Here is a 22,046-nt window from a genome sequence, read left to right on the forward strand (position 1 = left end):
TTTATTTTTCCGTTTTTAACACCGTATGCAGTATTCAGCAATCATAATTCTTGGTTAATCAATAATACGCTTTTTTGCATTTAAATTAAAAAGTACAAATGATAAGTGAAATGTGTATACATTTCAACTAACTAACTAATTAACTAACTAACTAATTGGTAATATGTATATATTACCAATGAAAAGTTACGCACAATTTAGCAGGTATGAGGTTTAACTGGTCACGCGTACACTGTCTTGTGATTGTGACTAATGGTTTAAATAGTATGGGAACAAGTATAAAAGAACAATATTAGATAATAATCCCTTGGTTATTTGTCATGTATACTTATATAAACGGGAAACCAATTAAGGTTTCCTTTATCGATTGTTATGATTTATGGAACTAAATACAACTTTGATTCGATCAGTCTTAGCATATTCAACTGTTCCGTACTAAACTTTGTTTACGGAACAGTTGTGGGATCGCTGAGGTCTTGCAAAACAGTTTTTTTGTGGTATTTTCGAATAAAATTAGGAGGTTCATTTAATTAATTACTACCTATAGATAGTTTGAAGTCTTGAACTACCCAATATATTGATAAAAACAGTTCTAAAAACCATAATAGTCATTCGGTGTGTAATAATAATCGCCAGATACCGAAGTCTTACAATTTGCAACGTAACGCAATCACATTCGTGACGCTTCTGTACCGAAATCGAAAGTAACGTACACTGCGGGTTGTTATGTTTAGCATTTACATGCTAAACAGTCATATAATCGTAAGGTCAGTTAGGTCAAATATGGTCACACGCTGTAAAATGCACACAAAGAAGCTATTTTATGATGTTTATGCAACAAACAGGCTTGTATTTTATTGCTGGTTCTATACGTATTAGTTATAATCACAACTTATTAAAAAATACATGTTTACACATTAAAAGAAATAGTGCACTCTTATTGCGACACCCGTTATTAGCAGTGTGTTCTTTCTATTTGCATTTATTCGTTGGCATTCATTGACCTGATTCCAATTTAAAAAAGGATCACTGGCTAGGTACTTTTAATTTTTAACACATTCACGGCCAAGAACACGTATGTGTGTTCATTTTACACTGAAAATGGGGCACCCAGCGCCGAAAGTAAAACATGGAATGCATGCAAATCCCGGATAATAATCTTAACTTTTCCGAAATAAGCGGCTTACTTATATAAACATTACAGAAATCAACTATCAATCATTATAATATTATTATACTAAGTATTATTTATGTAAAACTGAAAAATGTAAATGTCCTGTCAATCTAAAATAATATAAATTCCAGCACTGACTCTCACGGAGCAAAGCCTCGGACGGACGGACATGGCGAAACTATTTGGCTTCTAAGTACTACGGAACCCTAAAAGAGTAAAAATACTACATTGTGTTATAAAATAATATATAACTAGAGAGCAAATACAGCGTCACTGCGCTGAGATTTGCCTTCTCTATAAGCTTTCCCTTCAGCTACGAAAACCCCGTTTAATTAGCCGTTAGAGCTTTAAAACAAATGGTGAACATATTCCATCGGAAAACTTTTTGACGTTGATTGTGTGAAAAAGTTGGCGCTTCGATTGCCAAAAGTTGTAGAAACCCAGTCACGGGTTATATTCAGTATTGCCGAAAATGGAAACTAAATTGGATTAGTCTCACACTCTTTCACCTATCTGCAGCCATGATAACAGTATTATTTTCTTTCTAGGTCTGCTATAGTTAGCGTCATTTCCCAGGTGACCGTTAAGAATACCAGAGATCCCAAGATTACGATATTTCTGATTGCAACTGTTATAATTGTTAACATGCAAGATGTACGGAGTATCCATACTCTTCGTGTGTAACCTACACGAAAGCGTTGGCGATACTCATGAATTGATTTTGACTTAGGAACTGTAACCTTTTGTCGATGTCGTGCGATGTTGTTTGCATGAATGTTTTTCCGATCTTACATCATATTGGCAATGAAACTGGCACAGTGATTGGCTATTATATTACAAAGTATCACGATTTTTAAACCCTGTTGCCTTACACTATGAGCTGCAACGACCACACCGCGTCGCTGTGTCCGTACGGGCGGAATCCGAGTGCGAGTAACATGAGCTAAGTCATGCTCTCAACACCATCAACTTCCTCAACATTGCCTACCATACCCAACACTTCCTAGCTTAAAAAACAGTGATTCAAAATTCAATTCAATTTTATACAATGTCAAGAAAATTAAAACCTACAATGAAATCGTTAATTAATGTCCTATTAAATATTATTAATAGTTTTAAAAGATTAATCTAATAATTAATAACTACCATGCTCATAAATTACAATTTTCCAAAAACTCATCAACAGAATAGGTATTTTCAATCAAATGTTTATACAATTTTCTTTTGAATAAATTAAATGGCAGTTCCTTAAAACTATCAGTTGGGCAATTAAATATACTTATATTGCCATTCCATAGAAATTCTTTCTATGAAGAGAAAGATTTATTTTCGGCAGAAAAAGTTTGTTCCTAAAATAATGTTTGAGTTAACCGAATTACCCCATTATATGATGCAGTATCTTAATTGGGATTCTTTTTAAACAGTTGTCTTTATCTTATTTCTAATAATCATCACAAATCTCCCATTATTTTAGTAATTAGATAATGTTTTAAAAGTAAATTTATAACAAAAAAAGCTGATCAAAGCAAGTAAAGAAATTAAAAAAAAGCAAAACTTGGTGTTTCTGATTTTCATTCATCCGCGCCCACAAAGTCGCCGGGCGACACGACACTGCAGTTATTTTTGTGACTACCAGAGCGCATTGCTCAGATTATTAACTATACCTGTCACCACTTATAAAAACATCATCTAGTTTAAAGGAAGGAACATCTATTCATTCTAATATAATAAGGGAGTATTGTCTTCAAACCAAAGATATAGATTTAAGAATTAGATATAAGTAAAAATATTTGTACACCGCCTTCACGGTAGAATATGAAAGCACTAATTCTAATTTAAGATCAAATCAATGCACCATATTCTGACAAATAAATACATTTCATTTCATTTCATTTCATTTCATTTCATGTATTGGGACCGTTAATTTATAACTAAATCTCAACAAACAAATTATTTCGGTCCACAATATTTATCGTAATAGTTTGTTTTTATAAAATTGACATTAAAATAATTATATTTGATATATCCTTTGTTTATCCATTGTTTATATAATTTATTATTCCTCGTTTGTTTTAACTGAAATTCACATTGCATGCACCTGTGATTGTACATTATTTTTTCATCCGATTATTTATTACAAATGAAAAACAATGTTGCTACTTTTAATCGCAATATTTCGTAGTCAAAATTATGGCCAAATTGGTTACCATCATTAACATTAAAGGTTTCAAAATTATTTTATTTATTTATTTAACCTTTATTGCACAAAAGAAAATACAATCGTACAAAAGGCGGACTTAATGATATAATGCAAACTTATTAGGATAGATAGTCACCGTAAAATCGCAAAAATGTGCATAATCAGTGATCTCTCTTATACTGGCGTTGCTGAGACGTTTTAAGAAAGGAATAGGAACATCAGCGCAGTGCTCCGAAACGCTGACAGCGGCAACTATTCTAGGTCGAATAAAACTGACCCAGTTACGAATGATCTGGCAGCTTCCGCCACTTGGAAAACGTAAAAATCATTGTTACTACGTTCCGTTTTGGTAAGTTGTCAAATGGTTGAGGGGAATAATTGGCTACTTGACAGTTTTTCGTAAATAATGTCCAATGATCTTGATTTTCCTGAGGATCAAATGTCTATATGGGACTCATGGCATTTAAGCAACACAAAGGTCAGAAATGAGACTTAAAGTGTGACGCTCGCACTCGACGATTAAAATGCCTCTAACAAAATGATAATGTGATGTGACGTCACATTATATAAGTCTGTCCTAAATGTATGGAAGATCAAGGAAATTGCCATTATGACCCTGAAATATTGCGTTTATGTGTATAGTTGTAATACAATTTATTTTTCAATAAAATGTAAGGAATCGAATGGTACCATTTTCTGTTGTATTTTTGAAAGACAAAATAAAGAATTTTTTTTTGAGACTTTAGAGCCTTTGATTTTTTTATAATCTCAATATAATTTTTTGAATTTCACTTTTTTATAATGGATGGCTCATTTTCTATTCATTTCACTAAATTTTGCTATAATATTCAACATGTGTCAAGTACCCAATTGGCCGCGTTCATTTGTTTGGCATCTATTGAGTTGAGTGTGTATTCATAGGTATGGGTTGTTTGATGAACACAGTCTCCAAGTACTTAACAGAATGTTGTTTGTTTACTATGTAGTTCCATTAGTTTTAAAAAATATTTTTTGAGAGACGTTGCAGTGTTAACGGCGAGTGATTAATTTTTTTTCGTGGTCTTAAGTACTCTTAAGCTTCTTAAGGTTTCAAAAGAGTGCTCCAATAATTTACTTTAATGTGATTTGTAACCATTATTTTTTCATCGTTGACACGAGAGGTAGAGCAGAGAGAAATGTACCATGAATTTGACACTGACATATTCGCTGGCGACTGCGTAAGCTAACATTCTAATTCCCTCGTACTGACACTGGTGCAAGCGAGACGCACTGTGTCTTGAGTTGACGCAGTCGCTAGCGCTTAAGATCCCGTCCCGTAAAACTCATGGTGAAGGATGGTGATTAAGGTGCTCCCAAGTAAAAATCCTTGTAAGTTTGTAGGGTCGACAACGCGCGAGTAAATCCACTTGAGTTGCAAGCGCCCATAGGCTGCGGAGGCTGTTCAACATCAGGAGGGCGCACGCTTGTTTGTCACCGTGTGGTATATAAAAAAGTATTTTCTTCCGGTTTCATTTCGTAAAATATGAGTGGTACGAGTATATACAATTTAATTTATATATAATTATACAAGCTAATATTATATTAGCTATTAAATATGATCTCGAATATGAAACGGTTCCCTTTCCAATGATTCCGAACGATTTCCTTTTGCATGCAAATTGCATAATTCAACTAATAAGAGCTAACGATGATCGAAAACCAGTTTCACGAGCATGACTAACAGCCTCCCCTTCGCACAAATACATCAGAAACCAGTAACTACATAAGCGGAAAATGTGTCATTTCGTATAAAAAGGAACGCTAGATCAATTGGAGCTTAAACCATTGTACAATATGCTTCAATACAAAATATAGCATTAAACGATGTAAGCGCCAATCGCCCTAGGTTCACTTTCCTATCGAATAACAAAAATATGTTACAGCCTTTTTGTGTAAGATCATTTATATTCCAACACGATCATTAAACACACGCCAATCACAGTTTTAAACGTAGTTATTAAGTGTAAAATAAATGTGCGTGGTGAAATTAATCTACATAACCAATTGCTTTTTAGTCGGCTGCTTGTAAAGTTAAAACGAGTGCATTATATACCATTAAAGTGTCACTCGACACTTGTTCGGAGAGCTTACGATAATGATCGCTGTCTGACGACGTAAAACGTGTTTTCGCAGGCCTGCCGTGTATTTTCCGCGAAGACATGAATTCATATAGATGGAGCATGTATATATTTACTCGTAGGTATATGTGAAAGTAACCCGCGGTCAGTCTATTTCCCAATCACTTACAGTTTTTCAAGACAGTTTTTGTGTTGTAACAGACTACAGTTCCCTCCCTCAGTCAGTCAGTGCAGTCCCTCGATTCCTCCAGAATACCATTATCATGAGGTCAGTTCTGATAATCTTTAGCAATTTGATACGGTATTCATGTTTTGATACGACCTTGAGTCGTGTCGTTAGGCATTTCATGCTCACCAATGATTACGAGCGAGATACCCAATGAGACGACTGTGATTGCATTTCGCGAGCATCAACCAGCATGAGCTGCTAACGCTGAAACAGAATAGACCACCAGATCTCGACGTGACGTCACATTGTCACTCTTCCGCTCCAACCGCACTCTGGCTTTGAGTAATCGGAGAAAATACACCCAAAATAAAAAATAAAAAAGCAAATCCTTCCCCCTTACCCCTTTTTCTTAGCGGTTTATTTCCTGTACTCAAAAATGAATGAGAAAAGTTTTATAGTTGATTTACTCAATTGATGATGTAAAAACTACCAACCTATAAAATTCCCAAGCTATACTTATTCTCTAGATAGCATAAACAACCAGCAGCCTCTCCAGTGAATAATAACTTCATAAAACAACGCATCCGCTATATAGAAATCTCAATGCACTTTTAAAATATAAAGGATATCGGAAAAACATTAGTCTTGGATGAAAGGAGATATGAGCGAAGGAACATGGACTATTCAATACTTGATATTGATTTGCTTCGTTTGCCGCGGGAATTGGAAGACGATAGTTTCATGCTTTTTTATGGATGCCTGTAGTTGTAAAAGAGTTATTAACATTAATGAAAATTAGGTAAGTTTAGAAAATGTAATTTACCAATCCTTATACCAAAAATAACCATTAAGTGAGTTATTGTTGGTGTGAATTGAGCTTTAAATTGTAATTTGTTCCCTTCGAAATTGTTGGGACGATAAGCCTTCGCGCCTACATATTTTTTAATTTGCCGCTTTTTCTACTGGCGGAAATGGCTTGACAGGCTATACCTAATCTTTTTTATCTTTTGTTTCAGATTGATAAGTGTTTATTATCTACTAACTGTCACAGCTTCCATAACATGTAAGTTTTACTTATTTCTATAAACTTTTTGTTGTAAGTATTATGTTCATGGGTGACAAACGTAACAAAGCGATGCGATTCAGTTACAGCGACAATTTACAGCGCATTTAGTTTACCGCACTAAAAAGCCCATGGTCACGACCCCAGTGGTATATCATCATCATAATAAATTAAGAGCATGGGCTCTTGTCGGAGGAGTAGGCGCCAGTTTTTGCATTCCTAACCCAAGTTTTTAGGTCTCAGATAGTGGTATATCACTCAACAAAATTATTCTGGTGCGCTCGGCTCACATTAGCTTAAGATATCTTAAGCGATAAATCGAAGTAAGGATGGCCCAAAAATACGTTGACAAAACATATTGTTGATAATTTTGACAAACGTGTTTGTTTTCGTATTAAAACTATTTTGAAACTAAATCGTTTTTTTTTTTAGTTTTAGTATTTGAAATTTCGATTATTGCAATTTTGTAAAAAAACCTTTAAGTAAGAAAACGAAATCCTCAAAAATATTTTTCAACGTATTTTGGATTTTTAGTATATTCTGTGACTCAACTCATACGCGTTGTACGTCTTTTGGTTATTGATATCGCGATGACGTTATCAGTATCACATATCATTTCAGTAAGAATAAGACAATACATCCTCAAATTCATTTCTACATTTAATAAGTTGTTTAACTTTATTTACTTATATAAACAGCATTTCTTTTTCCTTAATTTGCAATAAAAATGTACCGTGACCGTTGCCATTAGGAGGCGATCAGATAAGACTGAAACAGCTGCTACTAATAAGGGCGCGTCTTGGTGCCTCGTTCAAATTACTTAACATATTTGAAAAAAAAAAAAAATTCACAATAGGAAGTGTGCATAAAATAGGGGGCAATACAGGAGTCATTTATGGCACGACGTGTAAATTAAAGTTTATGCTTCTAATGTAGCCCACAAGATGGTAGAACCGAAAGAAGACAACGTACCTGAACTGTAGAGGGCAGCACTTGCTTTGGCGTAAAGTGTCAATGTAAAGTTTATGTTTGTGATTCAGGCCACAAGATCGGCCCTTATATTAATTGACCAATAAAAACGTAATAGGATAGATATATAAATAACTATTAGAAAACAATATCGTTTATTGACATATTTTGATTTGTATATTTTAAATAGATACACTACCTACTATATAAATAATGATAAAGAAAAAGTTTAGCCAGCCTAAACTAAGGCCTCCTGACACACTGCCCAAGGCTGGTTTGAACCAGTATATTTTTCTTACGCGGCAGACCTTGCCTAGGCCTAATGGTTATGGTGGCGTCTGCCGCGAATGCAGAAGACGCTTGTTCAATCCCCGCCATGAGCACTGGAGGCCTTTTTAGGGTTCCGTACCCAAAGGGTACAACGGAACCCTATTACTAAGACTCTGCTATCCGTCCATCTGTCTGTCACCAGGCTGTATCTCATGAACCGTGTTAAAATTATTCATAATGAACAGTTGAAATTAGCACAGATGATGTATTTCTGTTGCCGCTATAACAAAAAAGTGGCTGTGACAGAATCGGACAGACAGACGGACATGACGAATCTATAAGGGTTTCGTTTTTTGCCATTTGGCTACGGAACCCTAAAAATACTAAAAAGTACGGAATCCTCAATGAGCGAGTCTGACTCGCACTTGTCCGGTTTTTTTTTAATAAATATCTAGACTAAATTGAGAAAAAACTTAAGTCATTTATAAGTATTTCTATATGGAATAAGGAAGAAAGTATTTCACCTCTTATTTAATAAGCTGAAAATATTTGCATTGTTAACTACGGTCGTTACCGTTGCTATGTTTGTTCGGGTTAAATACAAGCATAATTTTGTAAACAAAATTAAGCTACCAAAAGTAGGACCAGTAATCGATGTTCGATTGAGTTGAAATTTAGCATACCTACTCACAAACATCTGTAACAGCACAATATATGTATTTAGACTTAAAGCTGGTTCGATGATCGATACAGTAAGAATCATCATACTCGTATTATTAAGTACTAGAAAAGGAACAGTACAATTTATTTTTTTGTCGGAATCCTTGTTACTATACTTTTTAATCATATAGACAGTTAATATAAATAATAGGTAGGTAACTTAATTTGAGTTAAAGTTCGTGACATTATCAAGATGTTACACTGACGACGAATTCAGTAAGCTAAATAAAACATGAATCAGTTACTGAAATGAAATAACTATCGAGTTAAGTCAAGTATTTAAAGGAAGCATCCAAGTTGAAAGGGCCTATTAAAACTCAGCAATTCGTTTGCCTCCACTTTGACAAATAGGTAAAGATAAGCATTTCGTGTTAATGGAGATGTTTATGCACTCCAAATAATGTGATATTTTCACGTGTGAAACTTACCTAGACGAAAACTTGTCGGCTTTTTACTTATCTGTTCAGCACCGTATCGCGATAAATAAATCAGCTGGGCAAGAAATACGTCGAGTTTGCTCGTTGCCTACGTAGAAAAGGTCAGTGTTCAAAACCATGATAGTAGGCATGTCCTAAAATTCAACAAAATTCACTATTAAAATTTAATTCATCCTGTAGTTACCTCCTTTTATAAATGAAAAGAAAAATATTCTGTTCATATTGATATAATAATATGAAGGGGTTTTAGACAGTAGGTAGAAAAGTAGAAAATAGTTTTATAAAAAATTGTTAGTTTAATTTTTTTTTTTTCAGATGACGAACACAACGTTTTGCAGCAAACCATATTTGCGGATCGTATAAAGAGCAGCGAAGATGTGGAAGATCTCAGTAAACCTCCCTACAAAATAGATAAACCAGTGTCGGTAGACGTTTCAAAGCTTTCCTTGGCAAATAAAATACTGTCTTATCCACTGATGCTACACACTGTGTTCAAGTTAGAGAAATACAAAACATCAAATCTATTCTCTATAACCGATCCAACTGGTTATGTTAAAAAATTAATGTTGACTCTGAAGGCGAACCCCGGAAACTTGAACGAATTTATATTGAAAAGTGACAGTTTCTCAACGAAGACTGTTAGTTTTAGAGAAAAAATGAGTTTGAAAAACAAATGGACAAATGTTTCTTTCTACATTCAACACGACAAAGTGTCTTTTTGGCTGGATTGTGAAAAGAGAGAGCCGGATTTCGAAAGGAGTGGTGTTGTGTTTCATGATATTGATTTGAGTGGTGATTATCAAGTACACTTGAGTGACGCGGTACATCCTTTCCACGTAAGTTTTTGCTTAACTAAATACTTAGTATCTAGTTTTATACGCACCTATAACCAAAGTAGGAAACATAATAAACTTACGTATAAGACCATACAATTTTTTTAACAAACATTATAACCAGATATATAAAAACTAAAAACTGAAAACTGCATGTATCAACTTAGGTATAAACCTGAATGTCATATTTATTATATAAAAATAAATTTTCGTTTTTCGTTGACTTGCATGACATTTATATGTACTTCTGGTCTCCCGCGATACAGGCCTAGCCTAGTGCGGGGACTCCTGGAAACTCTGTTGTCAATCTAGTTATGCACCAACTCTTAAAAACAACCGATGTATACTTTTTCTGTGTCCTTTCTTGTGCAATAAACATATTTTTTTATCTTAGATAAGTATGTACAGTCGAGTTCATGTAGGTACAATTTTTTCAATTAATTACAATAGATAAAGGTAAAAAAATAATAATATGTTACCCAAAAATATGATTTTGTCACACAGCAAGCTTGAATTTAGCTAGTAAGTGAGTAGTTTTAATCCACACTTTAAAAATAAGTTTCCCTAAAGCAAAACTAACTAGACTCTACAAACCAAGCCTAGTTGAAGCAATTTTCTAGACAGTTAGCTTAAAACCCTTCTAACACCAAGTCTTTGCAGCGCACCTAACAAGAACTGGCAAGTCTAGAAACCTACGTATTAAGCCTACTTAGCCCCTTTTTACTTGTTCAAGGGGTATAATGAAACCGCTTGTTGGAAGTAAGTTATTAAATCGACACGCCGCAAAGTATATGTACTTATGAGAGCTTTTATACTAGTGTTTCATTTGCGCGAAAGTCCGTATACGCATTAGCCGTAAGTAGCTTGTTGTTGGGCTTATACTTTTAATCCTATCATATGTGTTCGGAAATTACTTCTGTATCATTCAATACGAATTTATATTCATATTTGTAAGAATACAGTAAAATGGTATTAAAATAATAAAAAGGAATCCATGCATTCAGCATGCAAGCACTACTAAATAGGTACTTAAGTAACTTTGTCAGTATGTTTGTCTGTTTTACACTTAGGTAAATTGCTGAATCTAAGTACTTATTTATCTTCATTTAAATAGATAAGATATCAGGGGACATCTTACACAAATCAACATAGCCCCGAACTAAGCAAAGCTGTACTATGGGTACTAGGCGACGGCAAACACATACTTATATAGGTAATTATCTAAATAATATTTATACAGGTTGTTTATTTAGTAACCTGAAATAATTTACGGGGTGAATATATAGATCATACTGAGCATTTTTTACTATAGGACCAACTCCGAAATCGCGAAAAATAATTGGCTCCTTCATACATTTTGGCTGTCTGACCTTGACATGTTCTATGGGAGAGTACATTTTTTTTTCGCGATTAAGGGATTGGTCCCATAGTAAAAGTTGCTCAATATGACCTAACCCACCCAGTTCGTATATTATTGCAGGTGACTAAATAAACACAGTGTATACATAGAAAACACCAATGAAACAGGAACAAATGTCTGTGTTCGTCACACAAATAAATTCCCTTACCAGGATTCGAACCGGGACCATAGCCTTCATAGGCAGGGTCACTACTAACTAGGCCAGACCGGTCGCCACGTAGGTACCATCTCCGTTTTTCATCAAAGGTAAAAAAAGATTGGAAAAGCGCCGTTATGTATCTAATATCGTACAATTTCAAAGCGTTCAAGTGATTTAGAATAAAATACATAAGGGTCATCGCAAGTAGAACTAGGGGCATATTGCAAATTTTTCAGTGTAAGGTTAGCGATACATCGTCATTTCACTTAAACGCATGACGAATAGAGTATCTTAAACAAAATTTAATCAAAGCAAACTGTCAGAGCGTACGCCCTACGTTAGTCACGCCCTGAAATATGCCGCAAATTCGACCGAAACTGTAGCAAATATTCGCGCAAGTAAACCGTTGCGAAATTAGCTGTCACTAAACAGCTTTCTAAATTAGTAGGCGACTCACACACGTCAGGGATTTTGTTAAACACGAGTAAATTAAATTATACGGCACGAGCGAGCTCGTATTAATTTTCTAAAGCAACTTCGTTAATTCAGTGCGCGATGCCGCGCTCCGTGCGATTTCCGGGCAGCTTTTGTGATCGTGAGAGTCATAGTTCTTAGTTACAATCAAGTACTGGTTCATGCCAAATTCAATTGTGATCAGTAGTAGCCGGTGAGATTTGTTCACTTAAGTTTGTAAATACAGTTGCCAGTTTAGACAACAGCTAGTTAAGGACAATTATACACAGTGTGCTGGTAAAACGTAAAACCTGACATATTTTAACCGCGCTAGCTTTCCTCAGGTCATAAGAAGCAAAAAATGTTCTATGAGTTTTGGTTAATTTTCTTTTGCGGTCGCTGCACTCGACACGTTATTTCTTTTTACATTTCTTGGCGACAAAATAACATTACAACGAATAAGTAAAGTTTTTTCTACAGATTTAAATTGTGAGCGTCCTTTAAAACATTAATGTCTGTCAGTATGTATGTCTAACTAAACCAAGTCATATATTGGCACCGTCGCAACCAAAAAAGCATTTTTCACTTTTTTACAAGAATTGTCATTATCTCGCAAACAAGACCAATTTCAGAAAACTTAATATGACATTGTAGTCCCTAAATGCAGTCAAGAATACATCTTTAAAATCTGTCCGATTTTACCAGCCCACGGTGTATAGGTACCGATAGCTTACCCACTTGCCCACTTGCAATTGCGCTGTCATGTTCATTTTGTTTGAAAGTACAACCGTTAATTTTAGATACTTAAAGTGTGCGAACTCTATGAAAATAAGTCACAAATACCTTTCTACATTTCAAGTTTTAAGTAATAATGGGCTGTCGTGATATAAAATGGTGAAGGTAGGTATATTAAAGGTATAATATTTTATTTGAATATAATCCGGGGTACCTATATAAAAAGTTAAGTCTATTACGGTTAAGGATGATGGTTGCAAATTGTGTGCAGCTGACAACCAAATTCAAACGTACACGGACATCGGAATGATATTTGAATCATGTTATTTAGTCATCGTATATCTCGCCCACGCCAATACATATACGAACAAGTACGAGCGAAATCCACAATAACTAAGTAACATAATTCAAATATCTTTCTGATGTCAGCGTACGTTTGAATTAGACTGTTAGTTTTGGCAAGTGCGTCCTACATGATTTTTGAACGACTTCAAAATGTCAAAAGAAGGAGGTTCTGAATTTGGTTGTACCTACAAGTAGAGAACATGATTGTTAATTGTACGTAGGTATGCGTCTACAGTACAGTGTAAAGGAAGTCATAGTGTATATACAGCGGTTATTTTTGATACGACCGCATAACCAAAGAGTAGTTAGTTTAGGCTGTTATGAACACACTTTCATAGGCTTTATAAAAAACAGACGACTTTTATTTTTCCATGCAAAATATTACAGCAAGTATTTTAACTCAAGAAAAAACGTCGCAATTAATGACGCGACATCACAAGTGCCTGTGATGTACGAAATAGGTACATTGCCGCTTAAAAAAAGTTTAAAGAATTAAATTATACTCTGGTAGTTGCAATAAATTAAAAAATCTTTCACAGTCGCATTATAGCACCTACGTCAAGTTTACCTTTGCGATTATATTAAAAATACACACTGTATAGTATAGTTATTCAATAAGTAATATTGGAAGTCAGAATATGGATTTGCTGATTCAAATTTTATGGTTATTTATTTAAAAAAAATCTAGGATTGCATACGAAAATTACTTTGATATAATTTCTAAATTTGCATCCATAGGACCTACGTGTAGTTAACTCATAGATTTGGATTAAACTCAAGTTGAATAAAGTTAAACTTAACTTCCCAACAACTAAAACTGAACAGACTCAAAATTGTGTAAATAGTTTGGCAAGGTAAACTATCTAATAAATACAAGTGAGTACGGGATTTTAGTTCCCAGATGTCGCAAGAAATGTAGCCATTGCGGCATTTGACAAAAATGCAGAGGCGGTCCAGTTAGGACATCCGATATAAAACCGTTTAAATATTACTAACTTTCACGATGAAATAAGATTAATTTTATTGATCGGAAAATCTTGAAGTTTTACTTTGTCTGATATTTGATTGATGTCGATGTTTCTTGTGTTTTAATACGAGTATCATCATACTTGATGAATGAAATAGATTCGATTGGCATAACCAATTATGTACAACTTGTATGGATTAGTAAATAACATGCCTTTAAAAAACATCCTAACCAACGCTGCGCCTAGCTGTGCCTATCGTTTACTCTTCCCCTTCCATATTAGTGCGACAAAGACAGTTGCGTTTGCTAGTGAGCGTAAACGATTGGCACGTTGACTAGGCACTCCAAACTAATCTTTTTCAAGATAGTTTCCTGCAGTATTTGTTATTCTGGAATTGCATAGTGTTCCAAATAAAAGGAATAATGTGTCAGATACCAAAAGTAGAGATACTTCGGTATCCCAAATATCAGTAATAAGCTAATGTCTCCTCCGGTAAATGTATCTAACTAGATTTAAAATATTCTGTTAAGAGTACAATTTCGTTCTCTCCATACGTCACCTAATAATATGTGAACCGGCCGCCGAACGTTTCAGAGCAAACGTACCTAAGTTTAAGCCTATTTAAATGTCGACTTGGCAGCTGTGGAGGAAGGAAGTACTTTGTTCGTGAACATTTAAAATTTCTGCACATTTTTAGATGGAAGCTTAACGTGTGCCGCTAAAAGGGGCAACTACAAAATTGTGTACTTATTTTGGAAATGTGAAGTAAACATTAAATTTCATGTTGTTGTACTTTATTATTGTTGAGTAAAATATTTAAATGAATTTCTTATATCTATAGCTAAAGCAAGTTAAATCTGCAGCTAATTGGTTAAAGTATAGACAGCTTCTTTGGAATAGAAGGCTTGTGTTATGGGTACTCAGACGATATATCTAATATACAAATACTTAAATACATAGAAAACATGCAAGACTCGGGAACAAATATCTGTGATCATCGCAAAAATAAATACCCTAACCGGGATTCGAACCCAGGACCAACGGCTTCATAGGCAGGGTCACTACCCACTAGGCCAGACCGGTCGTAAATTGGTTAAAGTACAGACAGCTTGTAGACTACTTGCTTAGTAGACTTTTACTGCTTCGTTGTTGTTTACTTTTGAGCAAATGATCGCAAACTGATCCTAAAATAAATAACAATCAAGACACACGACTTTATTTGCCGCCATATGTAAGAAATTATCAAATGAACGTTCATTTCTGTGTTATTCCAGCTAAGCCATGTATTGTGTTGTGAACACATGTTTTGTCATCACATAATAAAATAAAAAAAAACATAAAAAAAAAGTTTATTCTCGTTTCATGCCAAAACACATACTGGTTTGCTGGCAGACGAGGCTCCTGTAATAATTGTGTAATAAAATAAGCTAGGTAGTTTATACGTAAATTAAACTTATATTTTTCTCTATTTAACCCCTTACCGCATGCGCAGCCCTATATGGCAGTTATAATTTTCAATTCTATTGATAGCTATTAAAGTTTATTTTTAAATAGACTTTTATTTACAACATGAAGTAAGGGGTTGACGCTACAATCTGAGCATACAGTATAAAAAATGTAGTGCATGTATACAGTTTATTGAGTTGTATTTTATCTTTTATTTTATTTAATAGAATATTGCTTAGTTTCTTTTTAAATGATTGTTTTATTATCCTTGTGTTCTTTAAATCCGATAGTAACTCGTTATAGATCATAGGGACTAAATATTTTTTACATCTCTGGCAAAAATAATTAGTAAAACTAGGTACTAGCAATTTATTTTTATCTCTCTTTCTTATTAGCCTTTGATTAATATTAGGCAAACTCATCATTACACATTTGTTCCATAGCTAAGACAAACGTGACTTTTTTATGAACTGTTAAAATTTTACATTCTAAGAAGAGTTGTTCATAGGTAGTACTTTTACATTTAAATTTAGTTTTTTGTCAACCATTAATTTCATGAATCTAATCTGCAATGCCTTTATATACGTGAACATGAATTCGAGTGAACCGTTCATTTCTTATTGTCATATTTGTCTTGCAGCAATGGCCAACGGGCAAATAAAATTATAATCTCTTGTAGGTATCATAAGTGCTTTTGTATGCTCAGGCATCTTGTATTCTAACACGAATCACGAAATAATCAGCTAGTCAACAAAAGGTCTCAATCCAATACAAGATCCAGAGAATGATGTCTTATTCATGCTGACAGGTGGAGTGAGTTATTACCTAATTGGATAAGGCTCTCAGACCGGGCAGGTCTGAGTAAGACTTGTCGATTCTAATCTAACACACAAAAATACTCAAAATCGTTTTTTTCTTTGATTTCATTGAGTGTTGATTTGCTTTCCTAAATATTATTTTGTTATTATAGAATAATATCAACACATTACTGCGGTATTGTAATCCTTTATCCGCCTAAGACGCCAACTGATGCGCACAGCTATAGCCTTCTTATCAACCTTCGTGCATTCCCACAAGGTTCACGAAAGGGTTAAACAAATAGGTATCCACTTCAATACAATTCAATTTTTTATTCATAAAATGTTCATCTTATACGTCACTATATATTTACAGGTTACATGATATAATAGATTTTATAATTTTGCCGCAATTAGGGCGGTCCGGATCCGGCCCTGAGCATGGGCTTATTTACTTTTCCAGTTTATAATTTATGCTGCATTTCCAATTACTATTTATACATTTACAGTACATATTTATACATTTACAATTTATTGTATTTATTTAACATTGCTACATATTTGTTACAAAAAAAATTCGTCGATGGTGTACAAAGCGTCTTTAGCTAGCTTTGTTTTCATTTGTCGTACAAATGAAGCGTAACTCGGGGCCTGCTTAATTGCCGTATCGATTCATAAAATAAAATAATATCAATGACAGTGTAGATGGTTAATGGAATCAACACAGTTCAACATATAATTCTATATTACAAGCCGATATTACTGCAAAAATTTGCTGGATATTCAAAAAATATTTGATAAAAATTAACCATGCTGTAAATCTAAGCACAGCTGGTTAAATTCAGTTTAATTTCAAACGCTAATGTTGCCAAAACTCCGTTAAATCAGCCGTTATGACTTCATTAAACTAGCGCTACGGTACGTTTCCCTGCTCAGACACAACACGTGTTACCAAGTTATTGTTTTCAGTAGTGTTTAGTAAAATGGTTAACAGTTTAGAACGACATATTTGCTTACAAATACGCGGTGTAGCTACGTACGTTGAGAATGTGCTGTGGACTAAGTAATTGATGGCAGGCCGAACTTTAGTACTCTTGTAATGAAAATCACGTATTTTCTTGCGTATTGTGAATGTCAGGAATAAGAAAACGTAGTGAAATAAATATGAAATACTTTCTTAAAATTATTGAGTCGATTGTTCACAAGGTAAATTCATAGTTGTAAATAATTTTTATACCATAGTTGTTTTGTAAAATATCTTACCTATTAAAGCTAAGTGATTTTAGTCCGGTCAACAGCTCCCGCTGCCCGCGTAGCCAACGTGCATATCGTGCACGCTCTGTGGCGAACGAAACGCAACTGTCACAGTCGCACTAATATAGAAGAGTGATAGAGTGAGATGACTACGCTACGCTACGGAGCGTTAACGATTGTAACGTTGGTTACGCGGCCAGCAACGTTGGAGCGGTTATAATGAAAACTTACGACAAACTTTCAAAGGTATGTCATAAACTATATTCTGCAGCTTAAGCATGAGCGCGCGCGATGCGGCGCCTGCGGGACAGCCGCAACAGTCTCCTGGCAGTTATCGCTGACAGGCTTGACAGTCAGCTTCTTGTGCACTGGACCAAGGGACACTCAGTGATAGCTACATACACATGACTCACATGAGTGTATGTAGTTATTACTGACCAGTATGTGCCTGGCTCCAGTTTATACTGGAGTTTACACTGAGTTCTGCAGCTTTTGCAGTAAGCAAAATCCGTCAGTTAACTGATGTAAAAACAGCTCGATTAGTATATTTTAGTTACTTCCATAGCATTATGTCATATGGTATTTTACTGTGGGGTGGTGCTTCAGATATAAATACCATTTTTGTTCTGCAGAAGAGGGCTATTCGAGCAATATATAAAATGAACCATAGAGACTCACTGAGAGATAAATTTAAGGAAATTGACATCATGACAGTGCACTGTCAATACATTTATGAGAATATTCTGTATGTGCATAAAAATATTGCCGATTTTAAGAAAAATTGTGACATTCATAATATTAATACTAGAAATAAACATAAGTTCGCCGTGCCCTTCACTCGGCTCCATAAAATTAAAAAATCATTCATGGGTAATTGTGTGAGATTTTATAATAAACTTCCAAACCATATTACTGAGTTTCCAATTAATAAATTTAAGAATCATGTAAAGCGTAAACTTATTTCTAAAGCTTATTATACCACACAAGACTACATGAATGATAAAACAACGTGGGATTAATTGTGATTCGAAATGATTAATTATTTATTATATTTGAATAATGATGATGAAATGGATATTCCAATGCATGTATTTCCTTTGTTGTTTTTATTATATTTGTTTGACATTTAAAATTTATTCTAGAAACAATCTAGACTAGTATTTTTTATACATTTTTTTTTTGTATGACTATATTTTGTGAAAGTTTTAGTATTAAATTTGATCTATGAATTATATTCATTAGTATTATATATGGAATAATATTTACAACATCAATAAATTGCTCTGATAATTAGATTAAGATAATTATATGTAATACTGTCTTACTATTCATAAGTGCTTGTTGCTAGGCCTACATGAATAAAGTATATTTTGAATTGAATTGAATATACCCTAAAATATTTTAAGTTAAATTTATTTCAATAATAATATAATACATTTTTTTAGAGTAAGTTAAACTAACACTCTATGAACCAAGGTCTGGAATAAATGATTTTTATTTTTATTTATTTTTAAGCGTAAATTAATGCAGGTATCCAAAATGGAGTTCTGCAGTCAATAAAAAAAGGTATTTGTATTTTTATTTAAAACAGTATTGTTCCATGCCGAAATTTACCAACTACTTTCAGTTTACAGCGGCTTTATTTGATGAGACGTTAATTAGTGCCCCTTAAAAGTCTTATTTTAGCACGTGCTTTAAAAATGTCAAGATAATTTCTTATTTGCAAATTGTTTAAAAGTCACATAAAATGCACATTTTGCCACAAATAACGTTCTTACGCAATGTTTTTTAATACGGCATTATTTGTTACATGGTGAATTTTAATTTATAGTTTCACCAGTCGCTAACTCTGAATCTAACTAACGGTTTTAAATTTAATCTCCACTAAGAACAATATCGAAGGACGTTATAATAAATATTCATCATGCAAATTCTTATTAAACAAGTACTAAATTATCCTTTTCAAATGAATATGGGAATAGACTGCGTGAGCGCTGCTCGCGTGCCCTTGTACGTTCGACGTTGGTTTTGCACTATCACGCACTGACGGAAGTTTGGTGTCTAGTTAATTTTCGAAATCCTCGCGTCGGACGTAATTCCTTTTATTACCTAACCTGAGTTATGACATAAATAACGTTTGCTTAAATTATTTTGTGGGAAAATGCCAATGTAAATGTATGTGCTAATTCATGACATCCTAAAGTTTTGCAAGCAAAGCCCGACATTTTTAAAAATTTAAGAATTTTAGGAAATAAATAATCTGTGTTATCTACCTGCTAGATTTTGTCCACTACATATTTACTTAATTTAGCAACTTTTTCGTTGACCTTGTGATAGACAGTATTTTGGAATTAAGTAAGCGGTTTGCACTTATTTTTGTTATTCAATAAAGTTTATATAACAAAAATAAGACAATTACGTAACCTATTTTTTTCTAAGCCAGAAAATGATCGTAAGATAAAAATGGTTTCTGTATATAAAAAGTGTTATAAATGTGACATAACTAGCTGTAAATATTTATATATACTTGACATGTAAAATAACATTGCTTTTATCAATAGATGTCTGAGTCTGTCAGCCGCAAAACAGTATATTGAGACAGTTAGGTGACTCCTCGTCAAAAACTTGCTGATATCTGAAATCTTCTTTTATATTTGGTTATTTGTCTATTTTGATAAGTATAAAATCTAGTATACCTCTCGCATCTAATGAAATAGTGCCTTTCACAGTTTGTTCCAATCTTTTTTGGTAAGCTCAATAAAAAAAATTGTACATTCTGTACCTAAATGTCCCTGTTTCTACAAAAAAATAATGAGCTTAACTTCCAAAAAATGTCTACAGACATTTTACGTGACAGCTAATCAATATAAAAATAAACTGTCACAGGGCCTCATTCGACGCGAAAGATAGGTACACGTAGTAAATAAAAATAAAACTCTGCAAGAATAATGTGAGACCTATATTTTTGACAACAGCATTTTTGTGAGTGAAACATCTCCTGAAAACGCGTGGTTTGGTGCGCCTGACGCGGGGCGATAAACACGTCATTCTAGGTCCTACACTACATTCCAACTGGATGCGCGAGCATCAGTCGCGGTTGAGCCAATGAAACGGTACACCAATCGTCAACCGGAGTTGGATATAATAACCAGCAATTTAAACAGTTTTCCAGCAGGTTTTCGACTTACTATCTACCCTAGTGTTAGTGCTTCTGGGCATTTTCCGCAAATCGACAACCATTGTGCCTATTTTGCGTGAAACGGGATAGCGCTACTCTAACCACCCCAGCTACCACCATGCTGGTATTTCTGAGCCTTTCCTATCTACCCTAACAGTATACCCTAGTAAGTCCGTAATTAATATGGACAAATGGATGGAATTTACAATGATGCTGGTATGCATCGCGGAGGCAATCGCTTGTCTTCATTCGACCAGCGGCAAATAATTTTGAAACTGCAGTGCTTCGCAAAGTTGAAGCATTTTTCGTTTAAAAATTTTCTCCAAGATTCAATTACTTCTCTCAAGTAGGTACTCGTACGGAGTAAATCTGACGAGCATTTTCTGGCTTATAGAAAAATTGGTTAGGTAAATATCTTATTTTTCTTATATAAACTTTGTGGCGCAATAAAAATAAGTGAAATGCGTTATTTAATGGAAAAGCAGTCAATAAAAAGGTCAACCAAAATATTGCTTAGCTAAGTAAATGCAGTGGACGAAATCACTATTAAGAATTCATGGTGCTTTGGTATAAAGGTAGTTGAAGTCCTTGTAAAGAACATAGGATAGTTTTTATCCCAAAAAATATCCCTTATAAATTAAAAGGAAAGTGGAATTTTTATGGGGAAATAATTACTGTTGGGCCGAATGAAATCTACGTCTACATCCTTTGATTTAGTTGAAAATAATACGTACACAATTATTAACCTCAGACGTCGCTGACTTTGAAAACCAAATCAAATGTGTCAATCGCTTAAATTTAATGTTTACAAAATTTTAGGCTTTATCGAGACTTGAATCCTATGAAAATCCTTTTATATTTTGTAATGGTCAAAGCTTTCGTTCTACACTGAATAATTTTACAAATATAATTGCCCATTCAAAAGCTACGTTCATGATATCAAAGATTGTTTTCAAATAAGTTTTTTTTTTCTTATAATTTACAGCGAACAGTTAGATATGTCGCGTATAAAGCCAGCTTCAATTTAATGGAGAACTTCACTCAAAGAAAATCCAATTTTCCCTCTTCTCCGATCCGTTTCTTATTTGTGGCTTTGTGCTTTCAATAGGACATTGTTACACATACAATCTGGGCCCTTTACGATTCACTGGATTTGTGCATTGGTGATATTATAACTCGATACCAGTTATTTGCAAATTATAAATGTAATTAATATTACCTAGAGATTATAAGTGACATTGGCGAGGTGCCCGGAGTGAGATATTTCTGTTTGTATAACTAGTTGAAGACAATGTTGTTTATCTAATTAAATAATGAGTTTATTAACATAGGTAACTAGTATTGTACGGAATGAAATTG

General features: G+C 34.0%; 1 protein-coding gene across 3 annotated transcripts in view; it reads left to right on the forward strand.

Annotated features, from left to right (window-relative positions):
• The window catches only part of LOC133523709 (collagen alpha-1(XVIII) chain-like), a 121,947-nt gene that overhangs the window by 41,244 nt on the left and 58,657 nt on the right, over positions 1-22,046 (forward strand). For all 3 annotated transcript variants that reach the window (XM_061859394.1, XM_061859392.1, XM_061859393.1), the window contains exons 2-3: positions 6,677-6,723; positions 9,435-9,955. In XM_061859394.1, coding sequence (XP_061715378.1) covers positions 6,677-6,723; positions 9,435-9,955 — 568 coding nt within the window. The remainder of the gene's footprint in view (positions 1-6,676; positions 6,724-9,434; positions 9,956-22,046) is intronic.

This window comes from Cydia pomonella, chromosome 12, assembly GCF_033807575.1.
Source record: "Cydia pomonella isolate Wapato2018A chromosome 12, ilCydPomo1, whole genome shotgun sequence".
Classification (NCBI taxonomy): domain Eukaryota; kingdom Metazoa; phylum Arthropoda; class Insecta; order Lepidoptera; family Tortricidae; genus Cydia; species Cydia pomonella.